The sequence below is a fragment of the Cupressus sempervirens genome, chromosome 3, assembly GCF_028749045.1.
Source record: "Cupressus sempervirens isolate cs-2001-9-10 chromosome 3, ASM2874904v1, whole genome shotgun sequence".
In the NCBI taxonomy this organism is placed as follows: domain Eukaryota; kingdom Viridiplantae; phylum Streptophyta; class Pinopsida; order Cupressales; family Cupressaceae; genus Cupressus; species Cupressus sempervirens.
This window is the reverse complement of record NC_143120.1, coordinates 723,524,450-723,544,137: the sequence shown is the minus strand read 5'-3', so window position 1 is coordinate 723,544,137 and position 19,688 is coordinate 723,524,450. Positions and strand designations below refer to the sequence as shown.

At 36.0% G+C, this 19,688-nt stretch overlaps 1 protein-coding gene across 1 annotated transcript in view; it reads left to right on the top strand.

The window, feature by feature from the left end:
* Nucleotides 1–2,010: 2,010 nt before the first annotated feature.
* LOC149568812 (zinc finger CCCH domain protein) overlaps nucleotides 2,011–19,688 on the top strand; it is a 139,053-nt gene continuing 121,375 nt past the window's right edge. Inside the window, exons 1-2 of the mRNA XM_089821695.1 lie at nucleotides 2,011–2,169; nucleotides 4,134–5,638. Of these exons, the coding sequence (XP_089677821.1) occupies nucleotides 4,242–5,638 (1,397 nt within the window). The 5' untranslated portion in view covers nucleotides 2,011–2,169; nucleotides 4,134–4,241. The remainder of the gene's footprint in view (nucleotides 2,170–4,133; nucleotides 5,639–19,688) is intronic.

Genomic DNA, 19,688 nt, shown 5'->3' with positions numbered 1-19,688 from the left:
CTTTTATAGTGTTCTCACAAGAGCTCAATCCTTCGTTTTCTCAATGTGGGATAAAACATAACTCCCTTTATGTACCTTATGTCTCCAATGTGTTATAAAAATAAAGGGAACTCTTTTAATTTAAATATTTCCCACAAACTATAGTCTATGCATTAATAAAGTTAAATATTTAAATTTAACTTTATAAAATGGCTTTATCAATGCATACCAAATCTTATCAATGATAAATAAGTTTTCCTGTCGATTTTAAACAATTACCATCGACATACCACTGTGACTGAATGTCCGGCCATGTCCAAGATGACTTACTATAAATAATAAGTATGCCCAAAGTTGCCCCAGAACCCCTCAGAAAGACCTGCAACTGAAACTGTCTAGGCCAAATGGCCTCTAAGCCCCTTTAATGTCCTAGTTAGCCTACGGGACGGTGGGGAAATAGGCTAACGAAAACATCATGCTATGAATGCTAGAAAGGGGACATTACAAGAACATTGTGGGAACAATTCACAACAATGGTCACCCTAAAGATAGTGTTTCAACAAGAAGGCAAAATTACAATACATATACAATTGGATCATATATTAGAGAACAAATGGGAAGCAAAGCCAAAACAAGATGACTGAAAAATCTTGATGACACACACAAATAAATAAATGATATTAATGAAAAATGAAGAATGACAACTCAATGCACCTATTTTCTACTAATGATGCAACAAAGCTACACAATGGAATGATGTTAAAACTACTAAATTGTCTAGTAGCAATAAGCACTGTGACAAGTACAAGGAGCACACCATGGAATGAAACGAGTGAAGAAAAACTTGAGAAGTAGATCTTCCTTTGTAAAGATTAACACACAATGCTAACAACAAACTATAGGAGAGATGCATGCCTCATAAATGAGGCTCTTGGTTAGATAACTCAAATATATATAGTGATAGTTATATACATCTTGATGTTCCAATGTATCTTTAGCGAGAATTGAAAATTATTGTAGGTCCCCATGGGACAAAAATGGTCCCCTAATTATACTAATAGTTCCTGTGTCATTAGGCAACTGCTGACAAACACCAATCACAATAGTGTGGGCTATAACAATACACAAACCCCAAGGCCTGATACTACAGAAGACAATAATCAACTTTGGTAAGGTCGAGTTGCAAGGTCTAGCATTTATAACCATGCCAAGAGTCAAGTGACTAAGCAACCTTGACACTCAACCAATGTTTTCCTTTGAGAAGTGCACAAGGATGCAAAGTAACATGTATATAATGCTAATAAAAGAAGAAGAAGCTCGTTTTCATAAACTTTCAGTGTGAATGAAGTGAAGACTACGAAATCAGAGCAGTCTTTCCTTCCATGTACTTCTTAATATGAATTCAACATTTGTTGTCTATACTTAATAATGTTTCATGAATTTATAAGTTAATGTCATTTATATATATGTCCATTGGTGTAACTATTGCACCTCCTTTTGGTGCAAATGCTAGAAATATTGTTATCTTCAAGCATTTGAATGATGCACTCAATCTTATCATATGCATGCACTTGACTTAGATTTTTATTAGTGTAGTTGATTTGTTGGTATATTCTAGATTTGTAGGTAAGTTGTTTTTAAAAAATACATTAGAATTACAAATAGATATTCATAGTTAATTATTGTAATCAATTAGAATTCTGATAAATATAACAATATTACTTAACAATATAATAATAATAACAAAATATTTACCAAAGACTCTAAAATTACTTAAAAATAATAAAATAAAAAATAATGAAATAGTGGTTAAACTTAATTATAATCCTTAGTTTGCTACACCATTTTATAATATAATTATTATTTTAGTTATTATGACTGTTTAATTAATGTGCTTCACTACTTCAATTTGTGTTATTGGGACTCTACGAGAAGGCTTGCTAGAAAGCGAAAACGAGAATACCTAAACAGTTTTTGGAAACTGGGGGCCCGATGCAACAGCATAAAAAGATTCCCTACGACATTTTAATTAATTTTCTGTGTCTTGAAAACTTAAGATCTCTGCTAGACATTTCTAAACTCAGTGAAGCAAAATTTACGTTGAATTTCATTGTTTACCATAGTTTGCGGTCGCCTGCTCCGAAAAAGTTGGTTTTACCTGCAACATCTTCACCGAATTTTTGTTTTCAGGTCTGTACAATTTTTTTCGGCAAATTAATTTACGGTGTTGTTATGACTCAAAATTGAAAATACAGCGGGGCTTCTATTTACGGCATGTTTCAGATTTGGCTACTCTATTCAGTCTTCGCTCGCATTTTTCTGTGTAGGATGTTGAATTTATAACTGTGTCTTGTCCCCTTTGTTCATTGCAAAATGCTAAGTTATTATTGGTTTAGGTTTTTTTTTTTTGTACAAATTACTGCTTAATGATATGGCCATGATTTAACGTAAAATGGCACAAACCTCACTTGTGATATAGACCGGAGGCAACTAAATAAGCTTAACTTAATGGGCAAGTGGATTTTCTTTTTCTTTTCTTGTTTTTGTTTAGTATGAACACGGTTAATGGTTCAGTCTTTGTCTGGGGTGAGGGAAAGGGGGATGCTATTGCTATTTTGCTGGAATATTTTGAACGAATTTCGGAGCTCTTAATTTTTTTTGCTTCACTCGGGGGCAGCTTTGATATATTCTCAGAATTCAAAGATGTGATGTTTCTGTTGCATTACTACTTTTAATTTTTGTAAAATTCTTATGGATAAAATTGTGTATCGTTTGCAATGGCATACCACTTTGTATTTTGCAACAGGTGGCCCTAAGTCCTAGCGCTTTGTCAGATATTTTTGGGGTTTAAATTGCAGTGCTGAGAGCTGATTTATTTATTGTTCTACACTTTAATCTCATTTCCTATTTTTTGGGGTTTTTTCAAATAATAAGTAGCTGCTTTAAATTTTGAGGTAAAGAAGACATAGAATTGGGGCTATCTGGAGAGAGGCACAGGATGGCCCTCAAGATGACAAAAGCATTCTCCATTCATGGGGTCATCATGCTAGCATCATATTTAGGGTTATCCCATGTTGCCGATCTACTTCATCCTCTAGGTGAGTGTCATTCTTACACATAGTTTTATGGGTAGATCCAGATCAGTTGCCAGTGTGGACTAATTTGGAGGAGGGGTAAGTGACACTTTTCAAGTGGTGAGCTTACGGAGCTGCAATAGAAAATTGGCTATTTGAGTGCATTTGCATACTATATGGGTTGAGGTAGATTTTTTTGTACGTGTTTAATTTGGAGTACAACTCTAATGTTTATTATCCTTGAAATCACCAGGGCAACAATATTCAGTGATGTTAATCTGTCCCAATATCCGTGTCTCCTTGTAGATCCCTTCTGTGTCTCCTTGTAGATCCCTGATATCACGTTTCAAGCTGACTTCCTTATTCTCACCAACCATGTGTCATGCTGTCTAGGGCTGTACAGGACACATTTAGAGTTTCTGTCCGGTAGGATTCTATGGTTGGGAAGCATAATTAAATCCATTGCCAGGTTTTAATATTTGGTAGGTAAACAGTAGTCTTCATTAGGTGTTTTAGTGATGAAGTTCAGAAACCAGTGAAATAAAAAATATATAAGATTTTACATCTTCTAGAACAATTAATAATGAAGTGATGCAAAGGAGGATGTTAACAAAGAGCATTGTAAGCAGACAACTTTTCATTGATTATAACCTGTGTTGCTAGTTTTGATTTCAATGTCTTGGAAAATTTACAGCTCCTGCAGTTTAAAATTTTGCAAAATAAAAACTACCATTTTGTTTGAGCTGAGCAATCATCGTTGGCATAAAAATCCTCAAAGCCCTAAAGTTTAAACTATGCTGCATTGTTCTCTCTTTTTTCAGTTTCCCAGGAAATATTGATTCTCTACTAGGTTGACTAATTTGGAGTTCTGGATTTGAGCTCAAATAAGAACTTAGTCGATATCTTTACCAATTTTTGTGAATATGGTGGCTTAAGTATACAATGAATAATTATTATGGACTGTCATCCCCTATTTTTTCTGTTTAATTAATGCTTGCTCTTGCCTTTTAATCAATGAGCTTTATTATTGATATCTAGAACATGAGTTTGCCAACTAAATGTAAACATCATTGAATGCAGGAGTGGATCAGTAAAATTGTGTGCAAATGACAGCTTGTTTGTGGTGGAATAGAAATTTTGGGCAAAAGTTAATTGTGCTCAAGCAGTCTTAACCAGAGAGTGAAAGATATGAGTGGCCTTTCTAAAAGATGGCATGAGGAGGGTACCCATCAATCAGGCGCTTCAATGTCAAAACGACAGCATGAGGAGACTTTGGGCTTCTCAAGTTCTCTAGGGAAGGCCAATCCGTCTGGTTCTGATTATTACAACAGTTTAGGTGAAGCTGGGCAGGATGGAAGGCTGTCAAAAATTCAACGTACAGAGCCTCGTGATAATGACAGAAGAGCAAGTAGTTTGAACCCTGCATATCGGTATCTACCTGTTGATGATCCTTATTCAGAAATTTCAGTTGCTACTGAAAACCGTGGAGAAGCAAGGGACAACAGGGAAACCAGAGATGTAAAAATTGAACCCAGAGATATCAAAATTGAACCCAGGGAGTACAAAGGAGATGTTCGTGATGCGAGAAATGATACTAGTGTGGATTCTCGAGATATAAAAGGGGAGAGAGAAATGCAACCAGATGCTAGAGGTGATTTTAGAGATTTAAAAATTGAACGGGACTATCATCTAGATGCAAAAGGTGACAGTAAGACTGAAAGAGATCGTCGTGAAAGAGGAGAACCACGGGAAAGCTGGAAAGATCTCAAAGATCACTATTATGGAGGAGGAGATCATGAAGGCTCCTTTCAGCACGCATGGTACCCTGGCGATCTTGGTTGGTGTAGTTATAGTGGAAAAGAAGCAGGAAAGGAAATTTCAATGGAAGAAGATGGGGAATTTTGTGAACCTAAAGAAGCTGTTGGGGAAAATAAGGTTGAATGGAAACGTGAAGAGAAAGAAAAGGAAAGGGAGAAGAAAAGAAAAGAAGACAAACAAAGGGATTGGGGTGACAGAGAAAGAGAGAGGGAGGATTGGCGAATCAGTTTTCAGCTGAACAATAATTTGCACGAGCGCAAAGAAAATGTTAGAGATGACAAAGAAGCAGATAGATGGGACAGAGATAGAGAGAGAAAAGATAGAGGAAAAGACAAGGAAAGACAGAGAGATAAGGAAAGGGATCATGCAAAGAAGGAAAGATCTGAAAGAGATGATAAGGAGAACACGCTACTTACTGAAAAAGAAGAATTGGAAGCATCTCGAAAGATTCCGGAGCAGGAAAACCAAGAACAGGAACAAAAGGCAATCAAAGAGCCTGATGGCTGGAAGAACCTAGACAGAGATGATAAGGATAGAAAGAAAGAACGGGACAAAGACATGGAAGTTGATAAACATGAGAAGAGAATTCGATACCATGAGAAGGATGCAGATGAAGCAAGTATCGAGGGCGAAGGAGTTATTGAGAGGGAAAGGGAGGTGTTTAGCTATAGTGTTCAACAACGGAAAAGGATGCTACGACCTAGAGGTCATTCACAGGTCACCACACGAGAACCTCGGTCACGGTTTCGTCCAAAGGATATTGACGGGTATGTATGCTTTCATCATTGAAGATGATATTTTCAAAAAAATTCTTGGAATTTGAAATGAATAATGAAAAGCAATCCTGCTATACTTTTTATGTTGGTCATAAATGATAGTATTAAGTGCTTTGCTGCTTGTGATTTTCTGTTCAAGTTACATCCCTGTCCATAGAAATCTGAACTAGTTACACCATTTATTTTATTTTAATTTTTCATTTGTCAGCTATTAGCTGATTACATTATGTCTTAAAAACCTTCCGTTATATTGAAAAAGTAGTTTTTAGTTCAAGTGCATATTGTCATACACTTCATTATAGTTGAGCATTTTATTAATGAGAATCGTCCAATCAATATATAGAAGATTATGTGCAAAACCATAATTTTCTGCCTATTAAAATTATAATGGATCATACATCAGATTTATCGAAGGCATCCTTCAAATGAAATTTTTCTGCCACCTGGGAGCATGTAGCACTAACAATTCAGAAAAGAATGGTACCTCTCAACTGCAGAGTGGTACCAATAAAAACTTGATAAAAAAATCATCTTTGTATTAGTGAATTTTTTTGCCTTCTTTATCAATGTAAAATATCCATTCAGCTGGAGTGAACAGTTATTTCCTGTCCAAACAACTTTATTATTTTATTGTAACTGAAGTCTTGAATACAGTAATCTTTAGTTAATAAAGGAATTATGATAAGTTGGCTGATGTCTCATAGATATTATTGTTGATCAAATCTTTAGATGAGATAAAAAATGGTTCTGTTAATTTAGACCTGCTTGGTTAAGGAGGAGAGTATATGAGTCAGCTTAATGAACAAGTGAAAAATTATTTTTTACAATAATGTCAGGAATTAAGCTGCATCCGGTGGAATGTGCTGGAATGGAGCTAATTTCGCAAAACAAAATATCATCACTGCAAAGGAAGATCCCTAACGAGGACTTTATTAAACATATTTAGACATCTGTTTGATGTTGCTGGTCTGTCTGTTGTCCCGCTGTTAGCTGTGGTTGATCCAAGTAGTTTAGACATTTTCGATTTTGGTGCATTGTACTCTGATGGCCATTACTCTTTTCTTTTGTAATGTCACCATTATCCACCTGATTTCTTGTGCTATAATGATGATACGTGTCTCAGCGATGGATGTCGCTATTGCTATCATTTTCACCTGTGGTCTTTAATATTTTTGCTGAATTGCTTAAGCAAATGGATGTGAACTTTGATTTTATAGAGGGTGGAGGCTATTTTTTATCAGGAATTTGTGCTTTCCATTTTGCTCGAAGAGAAACATAAAAGAAAGGTGCTCCCAATTTTAAACTTGACGAATTGCCACATTGAATATATCTTTGATTTATGTCATAAGTTGTGTGTTTGTGTTCAATATGAATAGAGAACAAAATTGAAACAATTTTATAAACAGATGGAATTGTGAAAATTATTGTGATTAAATCCAAAAAATCTAACTATGCATATTGAAAATAATCCAAATATTTAATGACTAATTAAAAAATTAGAACCTTTTTCTAAAATACAAAAGCCAAGTTAAAAAAACTAAAATTGATGCCTTATAATTAATTAAAATATGATAAATTTTTTCTACATAAGGAACATCTAAGTTTGTGGTAATTATATCGATGAAAAGAAAATTACATTACAGAGTAGGTAAAAAGGCCATCCCAAGAACCAAGACCATTGTCAATTCTGTAGATGGCAACTAAAGACTAGTCATAGTTAGACATGAGCCAAAACAATCCCCCTAGATCACAACTCCGGAAAAGAAGTTGGTAGAAGATAGACATGTAGGCCCGAGATAGAACAAAATGGCTAGATTAAGCTAACTAGACTCCTCAACTGTCCTCAACAACATCCTTGAATTGACCTTGTCCTTGACCCAAAAGAAACCGATGTGAGCTGACTTAGAGGGCAACAAAAGGCCCAAAATGACAAAGGGCCTTACCTTAAGCATATCAATTCCTATCATATATGTCTGTCACATGAACTTCGCAAACTATTCCATCTAGGCAAAATCCGCTAGACAGACCAACAACATCAAACATATGTCAAAATAAGATTCCTATCATATTTGTTGTCCATCATTAATTACTACAATCTCCAGTTAGCTATCATAATAATTTAGGATAAGATCAACCTCTTCCTAATCTTAGATCTCAAGTAAGACTTAGTCACTTTCATCTGTGCTAACCCACATAGTTACTTTCATTTGTGTTAACCCACATAGTCCTTATAAGAGTTAGGGTAAGAGACCAAACATTTAGATAATCTCTCCTATTCAATCTGTATATGGATTCCAAGTGATAAACTCAACTTTAACTTATCACTTTCAACCATATCCAACTTAGAAAATAACATACAAGACTTAGTAAATCAAATGGATTCACTACCCTACTTAACTTGTATTGATCTTATTCTATTCGTACATTATTTTGATTTAAGCCCTTTTATTTTCACATGCTTTCTAACCACAGTCCATTAATTAATTACTTCTATTCTACCATTCATTTGATAAGATCTTATTAGCCTTTAGTAAAGGACAAGGCTTTTTTACACATCATTTCATGTTATTATAACTATCATTTAATCATAAACGTAAAAAAGTATACATGCCATAGCATATCATCATTACTTCATTGAACTTTTGAAACAATACATGTTCACTTTTCCTTTTTTCTCCTAGAGATACTCTCTCCCCTTTACACATCTTATAATTTCTTGGTACATAAATATATGATCTTGCAACTTTTTTAAGAGTTCACGGTACAACATTACATAGATTTCTTCCAAAGGAAATGCAACATGAAGACTCCAAGACTCAAGAAATAGTCTTTGACAATTACTTAACAAGGATCCATATAGAGCTATCCATCAAACATAAGCAATTCCTTGAAAACATTTTACCACCCAACCACATGGAACCTTAGATGGCCCACTCCCCTGAGTTAAGAGATAAGACTATGATCCACATAGGTTCTAAGGTAATCTAAGGCTAGGGGTCACCCTTCCCAAACATCATAATAAACATAATAAACATGAGAAAACCACATAGCAGACATGAGTACACATCTCAACAAACATGGGAAGACATGAAAACACAACTTAAGGACAACTGGAGGTGAAGAAAGAGTAAGGGCTTAGACTACGACTACATGAGTGTCAACCATCTTGGTGCACTCATGCCTTCTACAAAATGTCCTTACTTGAGTACTCCAACAGGACAGGTACAACCTTAATATCCAATTATTTTGATTAACGTGAAAACCAAAACTCCATCACCTATTTATTTTATTAATGTTTCCACTTGATTACCAAACTCATATGTAGAGCTAGCCTATGCAAGGCCCTAATTTCTAACACATAGGATCCTCTAGTGATCGCTTCTGAGTCCCAACACTTATGGTGAGCCACTCACTCAGGGGTATCTAAGCCTACTCACAAAATCACAAGTACATACATAAATTCAGGGAATTTTACTAGGGTCTTATACCCTTAGGCTAACCCTAAAACCCTAACTTATCCTAAGAGCATCACAATGCACAAAAACACATAAGCCATCATTAAGCACAAAGGTTATAAGCATATCTCTTTACAAGCATTTTGGATGTTAAATACACATGTTATATATCACATAACAATTTGACATGCCTTTGGCGCCATAAAACAACAATTTGGAACATGAAAACCTAAGTAGGAGGCCAAATTGGTAAAAAACTCCTAAATCAAGCATATATAATTCCAAAGCATGTAATTAAAACATGCAACATGTACATGACAGCATGGAAAAAAAATACTTGGAAGATATCATAATACAATATTACATGCCTTTGGTTACCTACAACCCTCTAACAAAAAATAACATACCTCCAAAAACTGGTGGCTAAATACCTTAGGAAAATGCATTGCAATTTCACAAAAAGGAACTCAAAACTTTTGGATTTGAAATTAAATATATAATACATTACGAGAACATATAAATAGATCTATATTTTATCTGATAAATAATGCAATCAACAAATTCAATCCATACCTCGAGTCCAATGAAGATCAATGAAAGCAAGAGGAAGGAGACAAAAAGAGGAAAATAAATCCAACTTGAGATGCATCATTCAAACCCTCTCCACTTTTAGAATTATCCATTGAAAAAGAAGAGATTATTCTACAACAACAAATCCATCTCTCAACCCTTGAAACTCTCATACATGATTCTCTCCCCAAAAGAAAAGAAACTTACAAATTCTTAGAGAATTACACTCATAAACCCTCCCTCAGATATCATAAGTTTTTCTCTAAAAAAATATTCATGAAAAGTACAACCAATCTTTCCTCTACATTTCAACCACCCCCCCCTTCATATTTACATTTTACACCACATATACATGTAGTTTTCATACCCCTTTAGGTGAAAAGACACCACCCTTTTAAATAAAAAATAATTCGAAATTTCAAAATTGCCTTAGTTTATGTAATTAACTACCCTTTTAAATAAAAAATAATTTGAAATTTCGAAATTGCCTTAGGTTATGTAGTTAACTACTATTTTACAAATTGTTTAGGCATATTAGAGGTATGTTAGGCAATTTTAGGGTTATATAATGGATAAATGGTCCATGAATGATGTAAATACCCTCTATGGTGCTTCATAGTCCGTGTTTTTATGCTTGTCATTTAATATTTGCTAAGTTACCAAGGTTCGCCCCTTGATTCCCTCAGAGCAGCCCAAGTTCGAACTAGTCCATGTTTTAGGATCGGTTCGCAGGGTGGTTTGGGTAGGGTTCAGTTTCTTGGAACCCAGTTTGAACTTGGAGGACCATGATGAAAACAACAGACCAAGGTCGAACCCAGTTGATTGGTAGGCCCCACGAACAACAAAAATATGTTTTCTTTGCAAAGTACAATAAGTTTTTAGCGTCCACAGCCCTAAAAGATTGTTATGAAATGCATTTGGTGGCCTCTCATTGTCATTTTTTGTTTCCAAGCAAGTTATTTTGTCTTAAGCAAGAGCATATAATTGGTTGAGCAAGAGTTCCGTTGTGCAAGGAGTTTGAAGATTGATTTGTGGGTGTTCTTCAAGTGTTTGTGCTTCATTCCTGCACATTTGCAAGCTTACAATGGCTAGAAAAGGTAAGTTCTTGTTCCATTTGCTTTTTTTTTTGTTCTAGTTTTTTCAGTTTTTCTATTTCTCTTTTATTTTTCATATGATCTTTTCATTTTTTTCAGAAATTTTCATTTTCTTGCACACAAATTATAAAATGAACATGTATACAATTTGTTGCCATAGGAAAAGGAACCACAATGGCATCTACCTCTTCATTAGTAGGCAATAGCGAGCAAAGATTATAACCCCACTCTGATTCTCCTCTATGGAAGTAAATAGATATTATAAAACTCGTTCCAAGAGGTGGTGCATTTCGTTGGAGGGGTAGGGGTTGTGGTGTAGAAAGAAATAGTTCTTATTATTGTGTGGTAGGTCATTTGTGTGGATACACTGGAAGAGGAGTCAATTAATGCCCTGGTAAAAAAGGTGCCCCTATACCAAATGAAACTGTGTTAAAATATATTGAAGAGCATGAGGCAACAGAAGAGAGCAAAGGACGTAGGGCAACCAAATTTAGTAGCAATAAAAGTAAGAAAAGAGTAAAGGGAATGTAACCCCCCCATATGTTATGGTACAAGACCACCCCTTTTTTAGTATCGCAGCAGACGTTGAGACTGAAACTGTACTCCTTACACACAAAAGAAAGGGACCACTAGAAACTGCTTTTCAAAATAAGAATTGGGTTCTTGCTGATATTAAGGTGGGAAGATGCCTGTATGCAAATAGGCTGTCCTTTAATGTTGTTTGTTCTCCATTTTGGAAGGACATGTTCAGGGTTGCTAATGAAACTCCAAGAGGGTATTGTGGCAGCGCGTTTGAGAAAGTACGCACCACCTTGTTGGATCAAGAGGTCTAGCTAATTGAAGATCAATTGAAGTCCATTAAGGACTCATGGGTTGAGATAGGGGTGACAATTGTTTCAGATGGGTGGAAAGATTCTAGGAAGCATCCCTTGATTAATGTCCTTGTGGTGTCCCCTAAAGGGGCAATGTTTCTGAAAGTAGTGGATTGTGAGGGGCAAGTAAAATATGGGCCATTTATTGCTAATATCCTAATTGGGGCCATTGATCAAGTGGGTGCTAGAAACATGTCCAAGTCATAACGGACAACGCAAAGAATTGCAGATCTGCTGGTTTGGTTGTTGAAGTGCGACATCATCATATCTTTTGGACACCTTGTGCTGTCCATTCACTCAATCTTTGGCTACAAAAGTTTGGGAACCAAATTGAGTGGATAAAAGCAGTGTATAAAGAGGCTAAGGACATCTAGATGTTTGTCACAAACCACCACACGACTCAATTCCTTTTTAGAACCTGCTAAAAAATGGAGCTACCGAAGGTAAATGAACTTGAACTCAAGTTAGTATTTTAATTTTTAACATTTGACAATTTCTGACTTTTCACATTTTGCTTGTACAATGTTTATGCTCTTCTAAAATATGTACCTAATAGTTGTTTTTTCGCACTAATTTATGTCACAAGTTGCTAAGACCCGTTTTGTATTAAATATAATTGCCTTGAGACAACTTGTGCAAGTGAAAGAGACACTGCAAGGTATGGTAATCAGCCACAATTGGGGTGTCTAGAAGCAAAGGAACACTGATAGGGCAAACAAAATAAAGCAAAGGGTATTAGATGACTCATTGTGGGAACGTTTGGAAATCTTCAAGTTCACCGAGCCCATTATGAGCATGCTTAGGTACACTGGCATGGATAGGCCTTGCCTTGGAGAGATTTATGATGGCATAGACTCAATGCTTGAGAAGACCAAGCAAATAAAAAATGACAAGGAGGAAGATCCGCAAGAGACCATCTTCAAACAATTGCAAGCAATTTTTGTTGAAAGATGATACAAAATGACCACTCCTAAGTTTGCTTCCATATGCCTTGATGCCCAAATACTATATCTCTTAATATTGTGATCTACCAGGAAGGTTGCCGCCCTAGAGAGATATAGAAGTGTTTGGTAGGTACCAGGCAACATTTAGAACACTCTTTCCTGATGATGATACGAGAGATGCAATCATGGATGAGTTCATAGAGTTTGTGAATGTTAGAGGTCTAAGTAACGATGCTCTTCACCATCGATTTAGGAAGGATGCTCATAGTTGGTGGTACCTCCATGGCCAAAGATTCCAAACATTGCAACCCCTTGTAATCAAAGTTATATCTCAAGTAAGTTTTAGTTTAAAAAGTTCAGCTCACTTTATCTTCAAAAGAATCATGATAGAAAGTAATTTCAAATTTTTTATAAGATTGAATAAATTATTTTTTAATTGTTTACTGTGTGTTGTCTTCATAGGTTGGAAGTTCTTTTGCATGAGAAAGAATTTGGAGCACCTATTCTTTCATCCACTCGGTGAACCGCAATAGGTTGCAATAAAAAAATGTAGAGAACCTGGTATTTGTGCATTACAACTTGCACCTTCTTTCACACAAGAGTAAGGAATACAAAGAAGAGGAGACAAAGAAGTGGGATGTAGGTGCAGAGGTTGTGGACTTGGGTGCTTTTACTGTTCGACTTACATGAGATGATTTTGAAGAATTTGATGCCAATACCATTCTTGCTGATCACATTGGCCTTAGCTCAATTACCAAGTCAACTAATGCTGCCAGAGAAGAAGATGAATATTGAAGAACTTAGATTATTAATAGATTTTTATTCCATTACTTGAAAAATGAATGTGAACAATGATACTTTAACTTAATGCTATGATTTATTTTTAATGCTTTGAATCTTTGATGTTGAACTTGTTACTTGAACTATATGATGGTATGATCACCATGATTACAAGCTTATGGTGTTTTTGTTGTTTAAATGCGTTTATGCTACTATGCTACATTCTAATTTTAACCCATGCTTCATGTACTATGCTATATTCTAATTGTAAGAATATGAAGATACTAACTGATCGTTTGTCTCACTAATATTTATTTCCCTAGTCCTTAATCAAACACTTTCAAAAGATTGCTAATTAGAGAAGTATCAATCTTTGTGTTAAAAATGTTTGAAGGTCCTAAACTACGACATATAATAAATCTTATGGTGTCACATTCTCTTTCCTTTTTTTTAATACAAATTACTAACAAGCTAAATCAAGGAACATAGCAATTAGAAATAATAGTTAGAGGAAAACCTAGTAAGTGTCCTAATTACGACTCAAGCATCACTAATAATTTGTTATGGTCAAAGGGGCATTACAAGTGAACTAGTGACTTTGATTCCTTCAATCCAACCACTTTCTTGAAAATTTTTGAAAGTAATTTTTAATGCCTTAATGAAGGTACGCTCTGATACCACTGACAAAGGGCCACACCCCACCCTTACCAACTCACAACCAAGAATGCAACAATAAGGAAACAAAGAGATGACAAAATACTTCCCAAGCAATTTTATTATACTTGACAATCCAATGGCAATTACAATAACATTTCTACAAGATCTCTCAAGATCCAATCCAAACCCAAGCTAGTCCAGATCCACACTCTGGTAGAAACCTCCGAGATCTCAACTTGTGCTCGCAAGCCACCAAGCAACCTCCTTGTTTCTAAACCACAGCCACTAGCTCTTCTCCAACTTTATCCAAGATCCAAGCGTAAACTGCCTCACATTCGGCGCTCTGTCCACAGACTTAGGAAAACTCACTCTTCACTTCCTCCTTCTCTTTCACACCTTGAAGCCTTCCAAGCTTTCCAGGCTTCATCTTCCACAACTTTCACCTTTCCAAGCTTTCCTTCCAAAGCTTCTACTTCTCGAGCTTCTCCTTCTCGAGCTTCCACTTCTCAAGCTTCTACTCCTCGAGCTTCTCCTTCTCAAGCTTCCACTTCTCAAGCTTGATTAGAAATGCTCATATGCCTTGCTTAAATAGGCACTTACCACCCAATACATGACTTATCCACAACCTTCTAGAATTCCTCCACAACCTTCTACAACTTCCATAACCTTCTACAATATCCACAACTTTCTACAATATTCATAACTTTGTAGAATTCTACCCACACACCTCGATAAATGGAATGACAACCATTTATTTTTTTATTTTTTCTATTATGCCACTTATGCACTTTGAAAATAAAAATCCCCTTTTCCTTTCTTTTCTCCTTTTTATTTTTTTATTATTTCTCCTCTAATTTTCGTCACTTTCTCTCTCCTCTAGATTTTTTTTTTTTCAATTTTTTTTTTCAATAATTTTCCCATGCAAGATGCTCCTGCATCAGACTCCCCTGGTAGATAGAAAAGTGTGTCCCACACTTTGACACCAAAAAAGAAAGATCTACCACCATCTTCATCTTCACCAAAGGTTTCCACCTCAACGGGGACAAGAAAACCACCATGCAAATCTTCCAAATCTGCATTACTCTATCAAACACCAGAATCTCAACCATCCAATTAGCATGCTCACTCCCAGGAACAAACTGAACATAATTCTTCATCAACAAACCCTCATTCACATCAGCAAGTAGTGAATCCACACTAGTAGCAACAAACCCCGCATCAGCAACAACAAACTCTATATCAGCACCAACATGTAGATCTCCATCAATACATGCCAAACTAGCAATATCATTGCTCACAACAAGATGCTCTGCAATACATAACTCACCTCCAACAACAACTGGATCATCCACGACCAAGTGCTTTGCAACATACAAGTCACCACCAACATCAACTAGATCATCCATGACCAAATGCTCTGTAGTCTCCATGTCAGACTCAACCAACTGATCATGAAAACCAATCTCCATCCCAACATTAGCAAGGTTAGGAATATCCTTGGCAACAACCTTTATTTGCTCTACAGGTTCTGCATCAGGCTCCACAAACTGATCAGCAAAACCATCCTCTTCCACCTTGACCTTCTTAGCTTGATTAGCCAATCTAGCATCCAACCGAGAAATCATCTTAGAAAAATTCCTCTCCACTATATCATGGATTTTCGCAATCATCTTAGGGTCCAATCCTCTTGGAGCTATCTCCCAAGATCTTCGTAAACCCTCTGCAACAAATCCTTCTCACGCTCCTTGTGACAACCTCGAATTGTTTGCAAGTCAGATCGCAACTTGCCACCTTGTATGAACAATCAGGAACCACATCACAAGTCTAGGACAACAGATTTGCAATCCATCAGCTCTCCACAATCATGCCTCAACAAGTTCAGTCTTCCATCTCTGCATCAATCGATCAATTTGCATGTCCTCCTGAGGTCCTAGGGCAAACTGCCTCAGCTTCGGCGATCTGTTTACACGCTCAAGAACCCCCACTCTGATAAACTTCACCCAACCAAGGTCCTGGTACAAACTGCCTCACACTTCGGCGATCTGCTTGTACACTTAGGAACTCCTGCTCTGATACCACTAATGAAGGTACGCTCTGATACCACTAACGAAGGGCCACACCACCCTTACCAACTCACAACCAAGAATGCAACAATAAGGAAACAAAGAGATGACAAAATACTTCCCAAGCAATTTTATTATACTTGACAATCCAATGGCAATTACAATAACTTTTCTACAAGATCTCTCAAGATCCAATCCAAACCCAAGCTAGTCCAGATCCACACTCTGGTAGAAACCTCCGAGATCTCAACTTGTGCTCGCAAGCCACCAAGCAACCTCCTTGTTTTTAAACCACAGCCACTAGCTCTTCTCCAACTTTATCCAAGATCCAAGCGTAAACTGCCTCACATTTGGCGCTCTGTCTACACTCACAACTCCACCATAATCTTGCTGTAAACTGCCTCACATTCGGCGCTCTGTCCACAGACTCAAGAAAACTCACTCTTCACTTCCTCCTTCTCTTTCACACCTTGAAGCCTTCCAAGCTTTCCAAGCTTCACCTTTCACAACTTTCACCTTTCCAAGCTTTCCTTCCAGAGCTTCTACTTCTCGAGCTTTTCCTTCTCGAGCTTCTCCTTCTCGAGCTTCCACTTCTCAAGCTTCTACTCCTCAAGCCTGATTAGAAATGCTGCTTAAATAGGCACTTACCACCCAATACATGACTTATCCACAACCTTTTAGAATTCCTCCACAACCTTCTACAACTTCCATAACGTTCTACAATATCCACAACTTTTTACAATATTCATAACTTTCTAAAATTCTACCCACACACCTCGATAAATGGAATGACAACCATTTATTTTTTAATTTTTTCTATTATGCCCATTGCCACTTATGCACCTCGAAAATAAAAATCCCCTTTTCCTTTCTTTTCTCTTTTTTATTTTTTTATTATTTCTCTTCTAATTTTCGTCACTTTCTCTCTCTAGATTTTTTTTTTTTTTTCCAATTTTTTTTTTTTCAAATTTTTTTTAAAAATAATTTTCCCATGCAAGATTCCTTCGTCATGCCTCCACCATAATGACAAATAGAAATGGAGACAAAGGATCCTCTCACCTCAATCCCCTCAAGTATCCGAAGAAACCTTCATGAGAGATACTGACTAACAACAAGAATTTAGGGCTAGATATGTAGTAAAAGATACAACCTACTCATTGTTTGCCATATTTGAAGGACTTGAGGATTTTGTAGAGAAAATGCCAATCCACCTTGTCATAAGATTTTTTGATGTCTAGTTTGATAAGCATACTTGAAGCTCCATTGTTTTGAATTGAATGAATAACCTCTTGAACGGTGATAACACCTTCTAGGATTTGAAACCAATTTGCTCTTGTGAAGAGATATCTAGTAAGATCCTTTTGAGTGTGTTTGCCATGACTTTTGCCAACTATTTTTAGATTGTGTTGCAAATAGAGATTAGATGGAAATCATTCAAAGATGAGGCCACCTTCTTGTTGCTATGGTTAGTCTTTTTTAAGCCGACATTGATAACATAAAGGTTGTGATAATATAATAGGCAATTATTATATTATATATTATATTAAATTAACAATATAATAATTATAATTATGTTATATTATATTAATTACTGATAATATATATATATATATATATATATATATATATATATATATATATATATATATATATACCTTAATATGATTATTTTGAATTGTGGTGCCCCTTGGTGACGTGGCACCACCCACATACATGAAAGAAGAATGTCTTCCTCGATGACAACAATAAGAAGGGAAAGATAATCAAAAAATCTGAAAATCTAACATGGCATACACACACACACACATATATAATATAATCATACCTTAATGTGATTATTTTGAATTGTGGTGTCCATTGGTGATGGGCCACCACCCACATACATGAAAGAAGAATGTCTTCCTCTAACGGCAACAATAAGAAGGGAAAGATAGTCAAAAAATCTGAAAATCTAACATGGCATCAGAGCAGGTTCCGTACCAACCTGTGAGGTTTCAATGATGAAAAAAATTGAAGAACCCAAGATTATTTTGTGCTCCCTTGATCTTTCCCACTGCCTATGCAATTAGGCTTCATTGGTCAGCGTTGACCATCTTCTTGGGTGAATCCGCTAACGCAATCAAAGTATATAATCGATGTGCATATAAAATGTCATAGCGCAAACGAGGCATTTTAAATGTTTGCAAAATACCTCAGAGCAATGTGATTTCATGGGAATTTGAATTTCAAAATCTGCATACAATGAATTGGAATCAGTTGTTGCAAAGTCTGATTCCACCTCTTTGCCAACATTTTATGACTGCGTTAGATTGGAAGATTTGTAATAGTTGATTGATATCCCTTACTGCATTCAAGGAGGATTTTCATCAGATATTGCATTCAAGGAGGAATTTCATTAGATCTTGCATTCGTAATTACTCTGGTTAATATGCTTGTAGAGTATTTTCAAAATGGATATGATGATGAGGTTTTAGAAACATTCAAGCTAACACAATTATGCAGGTGTAAAGACAATTTCACTGCCAATGTCAATGTGCTCCCTCACTGTGCCAAAGTAAGAGCTTTAAAACGCGTATGACTTTCTGAATAACAAAACTGCAAAATTGCCACAAATACTTGGTAGAAATGGACAAAATGTGAAAGCAAGACATGGTAAGAGATTTGTTTGAACATGCCCGCAAACTGTGGAAGGCTGTTAAAACTATAACTTCGATTCTCGTACTGGTCTGACTGTGCAGATCGCACAGACCTCATCTTTGATATAATACCGTTTTAAAGGCTATTTATACATTGCTCCTCAGTTAGGCATGATCGGCGATCCTTGATGGTGACTATATGATTAGCATTAATATCAACTAAGTTAGTTATGTTTATTGTTAAACTACATCTCCTTGAGGTGCCGATTATGAGAAGCTATTGTGGGCCGACCTAGGTAGGGTCATGTCCCTTTAAGGGGCATGCCCTTTGGTTATGGTATATAAGGATGGTGTGATTGTAGTTAAAAGACACACAGCAATATATCAAGTCTGCTCCTTTAAGCAACTCTGCCACAAATCAAATACTTGGTGAGATAAATAATTATTTCAGATTAACAATTAATATTGTCATCTCATTTCAAAGGTCAAGAATTAATGAAGATCAGAACAGCAAGTCATAAAGGTATTATCTCAGATCTGATTAGTATGGAATTTGCAGTAACTTTAGATGCTATTAGAGCTCTGGTAGTCGAACCTAGGCTCTGCAAATTAAATAATCAGACTTGATATATATCTAGCATCATTCTCCTATCTTCAATGGCATACACAATCAGAGCCGAAGACAAGTTTGATGGGAAAAAACACTTTGATGCTTGGAATTCAGAATCATGATGATTCTTGAAGAAAATGATGTAAAACAATTTGTTGATTCAGCATCCAGACAACTTGCTGCTGAACCTCAAAAAACTATTTGGAGTAAAGGAAACAAGAAAGCCATATGGATCATATTAGATGGAGTGAAAAATGAAATAGTACCCATGCTAACGAAACATCAAACAACATTTGATATTGTGAATGCATTATTAAATGCACATGAGGTTAACAATGTAATTAGAGTTCTCGCACTAAA